We start from the raw sequence: 13,560 nt of genomic DNA, 5'->3' as shown, positions 1-13,560 counted from the left end.
TCTGGTGCGATCAAATAAAAAGTGTATTAACAGCTTACCTAGCTTGAATAGTAAGCATGCGCCGTTACAAAAAGGGACAAAGACCATTAAATAAACTTTATACATACACATAAAACGTAAACATAATTTAATGATGTAATTTGTTTTTGCAGCAGAGAAGCCCCTGAGGCCACACAGTGGGAAACAGACATCTGTGGACAGGGGCCTGAGGGAGAGCTGGGAGCCTTCTATCCATCTGGATGGAAGACCTGTGGACCGCTTCGTCATCAGCTCCAGCAAACCCACGAGGTCTCACCGCTTCACTAGAGTGGGAAAGGACAGTCGCTCTCACCTACTGGAGGATGTAGGTAAGGCAGAAACAGAAGAATTGCAGACTGATCAGATCTCTTTAATACAGGCAGCATGGAGAGAAGACCCAAGCGGAGTGTTCTCTCTCGAGTTTCAGATTGTTTTCACTTATATACTGTCAGGTAAAAACTTGACAACAGATGCAGACCTCATGAAAGGTGTTAATCATGCCTTCCCCAGAGCAATGAACCTTTGGGGTTTTGCAAGGCAGTGGCTGTGAGATCATCTAACTTCCTGACAATACCTTAGAGGAAGAGAATTGCCTCTCATCTGACTCCCTGACAACGCCCCACACCTCAGGCAAAGAGAATCACCCCTCATCTGAATTCCTGACATGTTCTTATCCCTACATTGATTACTGAATCTAAAAGATGTTTAATTCCCACAGCTAATAAGTGTGTTTCTAAGGAACTTAGACAAAAAAAGTCATTCAGAGGAAAATAAATGGACTGAGAGCAAGAAAAAGAAATTTGGCTCAAACTTTGGAGGGAGCTTTCAGATCCCAGAGTCCTGCACTTTCTCAAAGCTAGTGCCAAGAATGAGGAGGGGATGAGCAAAGCTGTGTACAAAGCTGAGACGCCAGGAGGTGAGGTGTGTGGACACATGTGAGTGAGTGTATGATTGATTTTCATCAGAGGATTAGTTCATCATTGGATGTACTGTCATCCCGGTTTGCCAGAAACAGAGAAAGAACACAGTGGGTGGGTTCCTGTATGACCAGCAATCACCATCCCAGCCAGTTATTTTAGACTTTAGATTATTTTTAGGTCTTAACAGCTTCTCTGGTATAATTCCTAATACCGCCCTGTAAAACACAAGACAGGTCTTTATGTTTCGACACACATACAGTTTGCAGTGTTGACACAGTCTAGCCTGCTTTTGTCATTATTCCGTTTTCCTCCGTCCTTGGCTTCTTAGAGCCATACTTCATCAGCGGCTTAAAGTCTGCAGCCAGCCCTTCTTTTCCACATCCAAACCCAGCCCAGCTCCTATAACCCAATCCCCTGTGTTGTGGTCACTGCTGTGTGTGTGCGTCTGGGACATGTGTGTGTTTGGTGGTGTTTGTGGTGAAGGGTAGGGCGGTGCCAAGTGTTGAAGTCATACATTGTCTTGTATGGTGTGTCAGTGTCTTCAAACATGCACACATAGATGCTTTTGTGATTGTGCTCTTGTGTGTATGTGTGTGTGTGCCGACCAGTGTGGCGGAGGACTTGCGGTCTCTCTAGCTCCGGCACAGTTTGCCATTAATCTCAGCGCTGCCTGTCCAGAAATTCCTTGCAGATCATGTGTTGTTCCCTCAGCAGCATGAGAGCTGCATCACTTGTCATAAATAACACCATGCTGTTTGCCTCCACGTCATTAATGTGTCTGGCCAGCCGCTGTTAAAACAACAAAGATGGAGAGGAGGCTCAATAGGAGCAACAGGGAGAGAGGTGGAGAGTAAAGGAGAAGGGGAGATTTCTTTACTTTTTGAGGGGAAAATGCAAAGCATACACATGGAAAAGTTCACAAGCGCCACAAGAAAGAGGAATAACATTTCTGCTAGAACATGCCTTGAGTATGTGTAGCTTGGACATGTCTTCAAAGTACGCATGCTAAAAGGCTAACAACAGGCTAACAGGCCTATTTGTGGTCCAAAAGGATACACAAGTTAACATGCTAACTGGACTACAAGTGGTAAAACATGGTACACAGGCTGACATGCTAGAAGTCTAACAGGCTTACAGCAGGCTAGTAGACATGATAACATGCTGATAGGTTGACAGGCTAAAATGATAATATGCTAACATGCATTATTGCTGTGTTAATGTCAAAACGTCAATTGGTATATTTACAATAACTACAGATGCTTATTACAGTATCATTTTGTAATTTTCCAGCAAAATCATGTATGTTCACAGGGATTTCTTGCCCATGTTGCTGTAGAAAGATAGTATATTACTGTGATTTTCATCTACATAAATGTACATGTATAGTGAAATGTACAGTGAAATTCAAATAATAATTTTACAGTGTGCTCACTAGTTCATATGTGCAACATCCTTTAACTTTATATCCTGTCTCTTTCTTTTTTTTTCTTTTTTCTTAGACCCCGACTGGGTTAACCTGGACGGCTTTGCTGTGTTGGGCGGTGCACCTGTCAGCAACTCATCAGCAGGTAAATCTGATCTCAAGGCGCCTTTACTAACAATGCATGGGAGTGGTCAAAAGAATCCCCTGTAAAACTCAAAATCAGGTCAAATCCATTAAAATCAGGATGCTGAAATTATTTGCTGTCATCATGGATATAAAAAGATCTACTGAAACAAATGTGAGGATGATTCAGTGCTATGTCTTGGGGCGACTGTCTCCTTTTCCTTCATTCCCTCACTTATGTCCCAGCGGGATCAGTGGGGAAAAACACTGCTCTCTGACTCATAGATTCCCATATATTTGGCAAGGTTGTGTTTTTCTTGCAGGTGATTCAAATTTACATGTATTTTTCTTGCCTCTAATGGTTTACGCCACATTAATTATCACATATTTGCCTGTCAGTGCTTTCAACAGACTGTAAAATGACAGGAAATTTCAAGCGAGCGATTAGCGTGTACTTCATGGATATATTTATGAGTTCACAGTGAACTAATTGATAAGTCTAGTGATAGAAAATATGTAAAATGATTAACATAGGGTTGATATATATATATTTAGCTAAACTGTGTACTCAAAAGTATCCAACAATACCTAGATCCACAGAAATCCATAACTTTAGTCGTGGTAACGCTGCATTTCATTGGGTCCCCTGTGTGTCAGGGAGTGAGGAAGGAAGTCAGCGATCAAGAATAAATGTAACGTGTATAAAGCTTCCAAACATTAGCTCATACATGAACGATTGTGTCTCAGTCACTTCAGATTGATTTTAATCGACTGGTGGTTTTTTAATGGGGCGTTAACTTTAAGCTTTAAGGAACTTTGATGATCTTGATATTTTTCTTAAGTCAAGTGCAGCTTTATGGGGCATTTTTACATTTAACCATATGTCATGTAAACGCTTACTCGTCTACCACAGGGCTAGCACAGTAGACACATGCGCACTTGTTTTCATGTTGTGCCATGGGCAGATTTAGTCTCGCCAGACCACTTGACTGGCATGTCTTTGTGCCGTGGCATGGAACATGGAGAAAACATACTCAGATTCCAGACTGAAAGGATCAGCACCAGCAACTGAACCCAGGGCCTTCTTGTTGTGAGATGACAGTGCTAACCACTGAACCGCCATGCCGCTCTAGAGTTTCAGTCGTATTTGTTTGAGGTGGAGCTTCTCTGGAGACACGGTTAATCACATTTGTTGAGTTAAACGTCAGTGAAGGGAGCCAAAGAACCACTGTGACTCTGTCAAAGTAAAGTCAGAGTGAAAACCAGTGAAAAGGAAAGGGCAAAAGCATACATGTAGAATGTTTTGAAGCACACTTGCAAGCAGTCCTATCTTATCAAGTTATCAACCTAGCTACGAGCTTATGTTATTTATCCCAGTTAACATTTCAAATTAATAGGTTACACTAGATAAGCCATGGATGAATAAAGAATATACACCACATAACAATTTTGACAATTTGTTTATCAGCCATTAATGGACATAAACTAGGAACATGTTGGCAACTGTTATAAGTTTGTTAAATGATCTTTTAGGTTTGCTAATGAGCTCAGTGAACAAATCAAGTTATGCGTGAAAGATATTGAATGAATTAAGGCAGTAGCTGAAGGTCTTAATTTATGCTTTACCTTCATCCATTTATCAATAGCAATGAACACATTTTTTGCTTTTTAGCCATGTTTGTCAATTAACAATAGCTAACTAACTTTTTGCTAACTCCATTGATTAAAGTGCAGAGAGTTTTTTATATAGGCTAAAATGAACACAAACAACACCAACACAACAGTTTTGACAATACATAAGATGGAACAGACGTTCGACAGTTAACATTAAGTATTAGCTTGTTAGTTATCCTTGATTAGCTCTGTAAATATTTCATATTATTTACTTGCTTAATAGCCTGCAGCAAAAAACAAATGAAAACACTGGCATATATGGAGCAATTATTAAATCTAATTGCTCATGACAAATGCCATCCAATGTGGGCTTAAGTTATCGCTGAAGGAAATAACAGCTTGTTTGCTCTGTTTAACTAAACTTAACTTTAATCGTACTCTAGGTTACTAGCTGTTCTATCTAATGAATGAAGAAAAGCATTGCATTTCCAGATTTGGACCTGGGTTGTTTCTTTTTTTTGTGGGTTTCGTCAGTTAGCTAACTTTGTCTTTGCCACTTGAGGTTAAGTCGATCATTTCTGCTCCAGGAATGCTCTACCGCTGAGAATTGTTTGCATGAATTCAACTACGGCTAAACTGAGAATTGTACACCACAGCGAGACTCAAACTAACCAATTTATATTTGCAAAGTTTAGATTTTCTTTTGAAAGTGGTGAAATGTCATAGATTGTGGATAAAAGCCTTGTTTTCTCCAGCTAGTTTTTGGGGAGAGTGTAAACACTCAACATTGACATTCTTGACCACCAGCGTGAACAGACTGAGGTGGGTCTCCCCTGTAGCAGTGTTTGTCTGTCTGGAGGCCAGGCTCATAGCACCTCGGACCATGGAGCTTCCAGGAAAAGACAGAAAGGATCTGGCAGTGAGAGCATTTTGGAGTCAATGGTTTTGTGGTCCGTGGCGTGGTGACCCAGGCCAAACTATGCACTGTGACGGTTTTCCAGAGAGACAGAAGGAGGAAGACGAAAATAAAGAACATGAGAGGTTGGCTGATTAAAACCAAATGTGTTTTTTTGTTAAGTCAGCTAGAACGAAGAGAGACAATCAAACAGGTACAGTGGGTGTCAGACGGACACAGAGGTTTGGCCCATGTTAGCGTTATTCTTAAAATGTCAACTCAACAGCTGTCAAAAATGGCTGAAATACACATAAAGAAGAAATTAAATACACTTTATTATAGCTACTACCAATATGTTACTGTTGGGTTCATTTCATACATCCAAAACAATATTCAAATACTTTTATTCAAAGACAATCACATTTGAATTTTAAGTGAACTATGTTTCAAAATCAAACGTGCATGCCAACTTGTATATTTCACTTTATACAGTGGGCTTGTGAACTAACAAGCGAACAAAAGCAACTATTGACAGTAAATACGTAATTTGTAGAAAATGTTATGAAAAAGAAAAAAGTAACACCACTTCTGTTTGTTTCCTTTAAAGGTGCAATATTTAAGAAGCTGTCCAAGTCATACTCATAACAAATAGGAGGCAGGCAGCATGTCACCAGAGTAACTGGTAACTGCTGCCGACTGTAGCTGCCGTAAGCTAGTTAGCCCAGTTATCTGTGCAGTTAGCAATACAGAATGTGAGTTTGGAGCATCAGTGTTGTTGGTGTTTACACTGCTACAACATTGGCTTTGGACCAGGATGAGCCAAGGCTAGCTGGTTAGCATACTAACTTACAGTAGATATATTGAAACATCATTATGTCAACGTCCTTGATATGCTGTTGATACATTTAAATATTTCTTATATTCTTACATTTTTTATTCAACAGAAATACAAAAAGCCATAGTTTGCTGTCAATTTGGCTGACAGACAATAGGAAGATACAGATTATCCAAGAAACTTGCACAGGTGCAGGGGAATTTTGGAGAGAAAGATTTGAAAACAGGAAAAGGCTGAGCGGAAAAGCAACAACAGTTGTTGCATTACCAAACAGACATTGACGTATTGTCTCGATCCAAAGGGGAGAAATCTACTCAGCTGTGCTGGCAGATCAGAGCGAGGGATAGAGACAGACAGACTTAAAGACTTGGGGTGCTCCGAGTCCACAGGTCTTGCTGACACAAACTTCCTCTCTCCTCCTTGGAGCTTTTCTTGTTTGCATTTATATTCCTCTTCACATCATCTTTGTTGTCCACCACACATGTGTTCATACGCCCTTTGCACTAAAACTCCAGCCACAGCTGAAGAAAACAATTTGGGTGGGGTGGCCTCTCTTGAAATACAACTCTCTTTTTGTCCACCCTACCTGTTTGTTGGACGGGGAAACCCTTCATCACTGTATATTTTTGTCCTCTTTCTATTTCGTCAAATCCACATTGTAACATAAGCTTACTTGTCAGTACTCACCCAGCTGTGCGGGAAGCTGTCCTGATGGGAAACAGGGCAGATCCCTCTCATCTGACAGTGATTATGAGAAAATATAAGCGAGGGATAGGGGGAGTAGATGAGAGAAAGAAGACAAAACGGTGGGAGGGATAGAGGATTTTTTTATTGTGATATTGCCAATGCTATCGCTCAGCACTGCAGCCAGATGAGGGGGATTGTCTGGCTGTCTGAGTCAATGTCTGAGAAGCTGTCCAGGATGGAGTCACCACTACGGTGGGATTAAAGCATGAAGCAGGACAGCAGAAGTTGGAGCAGATGACAGGGGACATGGTGCGCTTCCATAGCATATCCCCTCTTTGACAACTGGTCGTGTTTACTGTCACTGATGGATTAAGTTTCAACAATGCAAACCCAGCACAGAATACAGTTTATGAATTAGCAATGGGGCCATAAAGGTAAGATGAACTCTGACTTTTCTCTTCCTTTATGTCCTACCAACAGCTCCGGCCAGGTCTCCGCAAAGAGCTAGCAGAAATCAGCCCTTTGTACAGCGGGCTGCCAGGGCGGGCAGAACAGCTCACTCATTGGGCGTGTCCAACACCAGGACACACAGGAGGGCCCCTCAGTCCTCCTCGGGTCCCAGGCAGCCTGAGAGAGCTTCGGCTGGAGCCCCCCCACTTGAAAGACGACGCCAACACCACACAAAGCCTCAGTCTGACCAGAGGAACCGAAACACACAAAAACTAAGTAAGGGGACCCACATTTTACACCCTTTAACCATCAGATAAACAGGCTAAACCACTATTTCTGTCTAGTTTTATTTGAAAAGGAGCTAAGTGTATAAATTCTGTCTGTACTATCTTTAGTGTCCATAGTGTAAACCCTGGCCGTGCCTGGTATCCCTTTCTATTCATAGCATCTGAGTCCGTTCATGTGGTGTCACTGCAGGCACAGAAGGCCCAAGGCCAGAGCGCATCGGCTAACAGAGCGGTCTCAACCAAAACAACCACACCAGGTACCCATAGGTTTATAGACCATCACTGCATTCCACTGCACATGTATCTGTCTTTCTTTGCATCCCTAAAGGTGCAATATGTAAGAATTATGTTTATTATCTATTGATGTTAGCACGTTAACAAGCCAGCCCCTAGCCAGTCTGTTTCTCAAGAGGTGATCTTCTGAAAGTTAATAACGCCATCACAGAGCTTCCAGTCTGGGCAGAGTCCATTGATAGAGCCCCTAGCTAATGGCAGCTACAGTTAGCAGCAGTTAGCGGTGACTCTGGAGACATGCTGCCCCCTATTAGTTTGAAGCATGAATGTGAAATTTGGCTAATTCTTACTCATTGCACCTTTAAATTAATCAGTAAGCTGAGGGTTAAAACTGGCATGTTGAGCCAAAATCACAGAAACCAGCAGCTCACTTATAAACAAATTCAATGCATTCTCAGAGGTAATTTCATTATTGGTTTGGAGCTACCCATATTTTTTTGTATGTGTCTGTTTGTGTTGTCCAGAGCCACCGGAGTACGAGGCACAGGATATCAGTGTCAGGGTCATGTCTCCACAGTCAGTCCTCATCTCCTGGATTGACCCTGCTGTTGAGATGGGGAAGGTCGACCCTGGGACATCCAGGTGGGAATTTGTTTAAGTGTGTGTGTCTATAAAAGAGACATAAAAGGAAAGTAATGTATAGATTCGTTATGTAAGAAATAGCCTTTTATTTGTCGGGTTTGAAGGAAGTGTTATGTTAAGGCAACTAAATTCATCTTTGTCCTGCAAAAGAGAGAAATTTTAAATCAACAGGTGTATGGCACTATTTTTCTATTATATAAACGTAATAGGTATACAAGTATTTACTCTCTTGACATTTTTTGAGTTTAATTTGTTTATTGATCTAACTTAAAACGCTAGGGGACCTGAGCTATACTATCAGAAGCTAACTTTTGAGGTAAAAACTCTCATTTTGAGACAGGAAGGGACTGGGCTGGTTAGCATGCTAACTTTGATAGATACTTCAGCACAATATGTCGACATCTGTGATAAAACGTCAAAAGTCATATATATTCACATACTGTTGATCATTTTTGGTTATTTTTTGATAGTTTTAATAAATATCTTAATATCTTAACTATTGCACCTTTAAAGGTAAAGAATGATAATCCTCTCCACTCGAATAAATAAATCCCAATTTTCTCTTTACCCAGATCGTACACAGTTAGGTACAGGGAAAAGGGTGAGTCAGCGCGCTGGGAGTACAAGGACAGCCCTCAGAGGAGACTAATGATAGACACCCTGTCTGCTGACAGCATGTACGAGTTCTCTGTCAGAATCTCTCAGGAAGAAAATCACGGGAAATGGAGCGTCTCCGTCTTTCAGAGGACCCCTGAGTCAGGTATGCTCAGCCACTGCCTGCTGAGAAGAAGAAGTGATGAATAGTGATTTATTTTTCTGAGAAAAAGCTATAGAGAGCCAAAGAGCTGTATTTTTATTAGAGTTTATTCCTGCAGAAAAGAATTCAGTCTTGTGTAACCACGTCTGTTAGCTCTTTTCTTCATATTTTCTCATACTGCACTTCATCACATTCACTGCCTATTACTCCTATTTGATATTTGATTTGATCTTTGGCTGCAGCTCTGTCGTGATTGCAGCTTTTATACTGTGTCATAACAGCTCCTGAGCTGCGGTTCATTGGAATGTCAGCATTTACTGCCTGGCTTGCAGCTCAGCCTTCCATCTGCAGTCCCATACAAGATCTCATGGGCAGGTTCCTGACAATGTATGGCAGCAGCTGAAGCGTCCTGGCACAAACCACTGTTTTAACATGCTTTAAGTGGCAACGTCCTCAGCCTGCTCCCTCTATGCTGCTTCTGGTTTCTGTCCTGCTGCTCCTCCTATCAGTTCCGTCTTTCCATTGACGTGTGTTCTCCTCACTTGCTAGCACCATCTGGTCCACCAGAGAACTTTGAGGTCAAGCCACTACGAGGGAAAGGAACTGCTGTCATTGCAACATGGGATCCACCTGAAGAACCAAATGGGAGGATACGAGGTCAGACCAGGAGGATTAAAGCCAAAATAAAAACAAATACATTTTTTTGCTACGATTTCATTACTTAAAGTTGCTCTAGGTGATATTTTGTTATTAAAACAAGTGTTAAATAGTGCTATATTCCAACAGTGACCACTATTATGTCTGTCCTCCTCCTGTTCATACAGTAGAAGAGAAAATAATTGTTCTGGCATCCCTGCCCATGTAATCCAATCAGGACAGAGAACTTTATAAAGAGGCGGTCCTGTTGACTCGTGAACGGCAGTGAGCAGGATCTTTCTGGTTGCTTCTATGTCTGGCAAATTACAGCTGCAGCACACAGCAGCGTTAAATATACCGTTGGTCTATGACTTGTTGACTCATTTGGTCATAGTAGGGGATGGCCAAAACAATCAGCACAAATTGTTCTAACCAGCAATCTGGTTGGCACATACATAAATGATATACAAAAAATATGTCAAGGTAATATACAGAGTGGGTGTTAAAATACGAAAAAACTAATGAAAATTATTATGAAAATTACGTCTAATGGGAGTCTGTGCAATTGTAATCATTGTTTTGTTTTGTTTTGATTGGGAAAACCCTAGTGGCAGAAATACATTCAGTGAATTTGAATATTAAAATTGTTACAAACCCATCACTTTGTTGGCTTGTTGGAAAAAGTGAAAAATGTTGGTATACACTTTCACACAACCTCTCTTCATAACAATTTTTCATGCTCTACCTTCACACAGACTACATCCTGTCTTACGCTCCTGCTATGAAGCCATTTGGAATGAAAACAGTAACGTATCGTGGCAGCACCATGACAGCTACCATAGATGGCCTCACACCAGGAGAGAGGTACATCTTCAAGATTAAAGCCACCAACAGACGAGGACAGGGGCCACAAAGCAAAGCCTTCAGTGTTGCCATGCCAGGATGTAAGCACATTTCTCTCAATATAGTATGTGTGTGCATTTATGCTTTAAAAGATGATTAATCAATCCTCTTACCAATTTTTGTCCACTGCCAGCTAGCAGTGCTGCCTCATCGCTCCCCAAAGCCAAGGACAGCCGCAGGAATAGCCATACGCCTTCCAGACAAGATACCAACCCTGATGAGTCTGATGTCCAGTCAACAGAAGTACAAGAAGAACCAACCACACCCCCTCAGCCACGCCCTGCTGTACCTTTCAACAGGCGTGTACGCCCACTATCCCAGACACGCTCCTACCACAGCATCTTCTCCTCTGTAAGGGGCTCCGTCAGGAACACAGCGAACAGAGGGTCGTCCAGAGGAAGAGGTCAAGATAGAGAGAAGGAGGAGGAAGAAGAAGCGAAAATAACCACAACGCCACCTCCAGTAGTGGAGACAACAACCATGGAGGTTGTACCAGAGACAAAAGAACCAGACAACAATGTTGCCCCTGAATCTAAGGATGAAGAGCAATTTGATGAAGAGCCCCTGACTACTGACACCCCCAGCCTCAAAGTTATGATGCCCTCCCCAACCAAACCTGCCGCCACTCATCCCAAACCACCGGCCAGAAGGCCCATTAAAGTCAGGGTCCATCAAAAACCAGGATCCAAAACTGCTTCCTCCTCATCATCCACCTCTTCATCTTCATCTGCATCATCCTCCTCATCTTCTGCCACCTCCTCTTCCTCTGATTCCTCCTCGTTATCCACCTCTTCGTCTTCATCTAAATCATCTTCCTCATCTTCTGCTACCTCCTCTACTTCTGATTCCACCTCATCATCTTCACCTTCTACAACCTCATTATCCTCCTCTTCACATAGCCAAGAGTCAGCAGCCAGTAGGAAGGATTATGTGGCGTCCACATATCCAGAGAGCAAAAACACCTATGATAAGCCCAGCATAACTCATGCAAAACCCTCCACTACAGTTGTAAAAGAGATGGAGGCTACATCTGTAGGTAGAGGCTCAGCTTCAGCAGGGCGCAACAATGGGTTTGCTTATGGTTCTAGATATGGTTACAGTCGAAGACATCCAGGAATTTTATTTAGAGGGAATTCAACTCGAATACTGAATGGTCATAAACCTTCCGTCACCTCACAGGCGAATTTACCGAGCAGAACTCCAAATCAAGCGACATCAAACACACATAGTTCAGAAACATCACAGTCCACCTCACCAGACACCACTCAAAACCACAGAACATCAGATACTTTCAATTCTGAAACTTCCAAGTCTCCTTCAGGAAGGGGAACCCACAGCCAGGCAACATCAGATCCATATAACTTGGATAAATTGCAGTCCAAATCAGAGTCTCAAGGGTCTACAACTTCACAGAGCTCAGGCATCAATCCATTCACTGCGCAGAGCAGCTCAAACCAACCATCTGTCACAGACACATCACGCTCATCTCAATCAACTTCACACAGAGGATCTCACGGGTCTACAACTCCACACAACACACAGAGTTCACAAACATCACTTGAACGAGACACAACGATCAGAGAGGCAAATGAGGACACTTATAAAAACATAGGTTCAGAGGTAACCAAAGTTGAGGACCCTACTTCAAGTTCTAAACCACAACCAACTGAGGAGGAGAGAAGAGTGGAAGAGGGAAGGGAGGTGAGCAGTAATGAAAAACGGACAGTTCCTCGTACAGGAATTAGCCGCTCTTTTGCAGAAAGATTCCCTTGGCTTGCTAGTCGTTACCCAGGCAGGTTTGGTTCAGTGACAAGAACGTCATCTTCCAGACAGGATGGCAGAACTCCTTTGACCAGGACTTCATCCTCCGTCGGGGCTGGCACACCTGTCTTGACAGGGACACCGACTAGGGTTTCAGGGGCCACAGGTGCTGCAGGAGTGTCCAGGATTCAGGAGACTAGTGAAGATCTGAAAAAAACGTCCACTCATGACTCACTGAAGGATGGAGTCGCAGCAGGTTCAGTTAAGCCTTCTTTGACTAATCAACAAACAGCATCTAGCGTCCCTAGAATCCCAACTACCTCATCCTCTTCATCGTCATCCTCTTCGTCTTCTGCAGCCACTTCTTCAAACTCCAATTCACATCATTCCTCAAATGGACACAGAGACTCAAATGAGCCTGTTCATCGAGGAACCACTAATGGCAATAATAATGATCATGATAAGGATTATCTTGATGAGAGGAGTAGAGAAACCAGTGGAAAAAATGATAAACTCACAGACCCCACAGCAGCCCACAAGAATCCTATAACTTCAGTTTATCCTCAGAGAAACGTAGAGGACAATCAGAGTGTGGATACTTCTTCCAGGACAAGACCTGGATCACCGTCTGGAGTCTCACCAACTCATCGTCGTCCTGGTGTAGGCGTGAACGGGAGGGTACGCTCTCCTCTGCTGGCTAACAGGCAGTCTGGTGGATCTAGGATTCCCATCAGACCACAGCCAGCACAGAACTCAAGGCTTGGCTCTGGTTCATCATCATCATCATCATCAACTGATTCCTCTTCTTCCTCAAATGTGCCCAAGCCAGTTTTGACCTCAGATCGTGATGCTGGCAGTGGAACCACCGTGACGAAGACAGGGGGATTAATTGGTGGCAACTCCCAGTCCACATCGTCATCCTCAGCATCTTCATCCTCATCTAGAGACAGGATTTTGGGCCAGGGAGGTAGGACTCGCTATCCCATTGTCAGAGGAAAACCAACCAATGGAGGGCAACTCAAGCCTGGCAATGGAAATGGTAAAGTTAATTGTTGAAGTGCATATAATAAAAGCTTTCTGCCACTGAAAAGTACTGTATTACGCAAAAGTTGCAAGGATTTGCTTTCGCAAAAAGTTAAATGATACTGTAGATAATGTGTCATTATTTAGTGATCAAATGTCTCTGCTTACAATATATAATCATTAGGTAAAAATGGACGACCAAATCTGACAGCAACAAATGAGAAAGAATCCTCCTCCTCTCATGGAACCAGCAAGGCCGTTGGTCAAAAGTTTATCACTGGACCTGATGGAACCAAATGGGTAACTATATTTTGTGAAAGGCATGTTACCATAGTTTTGATCTTACATTTGA

The 13,560-nt window shown here is 42.5% G+C and overlaps 1 protein-coding gene across 5 annotated transcripts in view; it reads left to right on the top strand.

Moving 5' to 3' along the window:
* fndc1 (fibronectin type III domain containing 1) overlaps window positions 1–13,560 on the top strand; it is a 43,841-nt gene that overhangs the window by 8,337 nt on the left and 21,944 nt on the right. For 2 of the 5 annotated variants that reach the window (XM_030405982.1, XM_030405979.1), the window contains exons 2-11: window positions 153–347; window positions 2,438–2,506; window positions 6,996–7,241; window positions 7,411–7,509; window positions 8,011–8,128; window positions 8,701–8,888; window positions 9,435–9,542; window positions 10,277–10,465; window positions 10,558–13,224; window positions 13,393–13,508. In XM_030405982.1, coding sequence (XP_030261842.1) covers window positions 153–347; window positions 2,438–2,506; window positions 6,996–7,241; window positions 7,411–7,509; window positions 8,011–8,128; window positions 8,701–8,888; window positions 9,435–9,542; window positions 10,277–10,465; window positions 10,558–13,224; window positions 13,393–13,508 — 3,995 coding nt within the window. Of the gene's footprint in view, window positions 1–152; window positions 348–2,437; window positions 2,507–6,995; window positions 7,242–7,360; window positions 7,510–8,010; window positions 8,129–8,700; window positions 8,889–9,434; window positions 9,543–10,276; window positions 10,466–10,557; window positions 13,225–13,392; window positions 13,509–13,560 lie in introns of those variants that run through there. The other 3 variants (XM_030405981.1, XM_030405983.1, XM_030405984.1) reach the window with 3 other exon arrangements.

This window comes from Sparus aurata, chromosome 22 (genome assembly GCF_900880675.1).
Source record: "Sparus aurata chromosome 22, fSpaAur1.1, whole genome shotgun sequence".
In the NCBI taxonomy this organism is placed as follows: domain Eukaryota; kingdom Metazoa; phylum Chordata; class Actinopteri; order Spariformes; family Sparidae; genus Sparus; species Sparus aurata.
The sequence above is the reverse complement of the archived record's forward strand: the minus strand, read 5'-3'. Positions and strand labels throughout refer to the sequence as shown.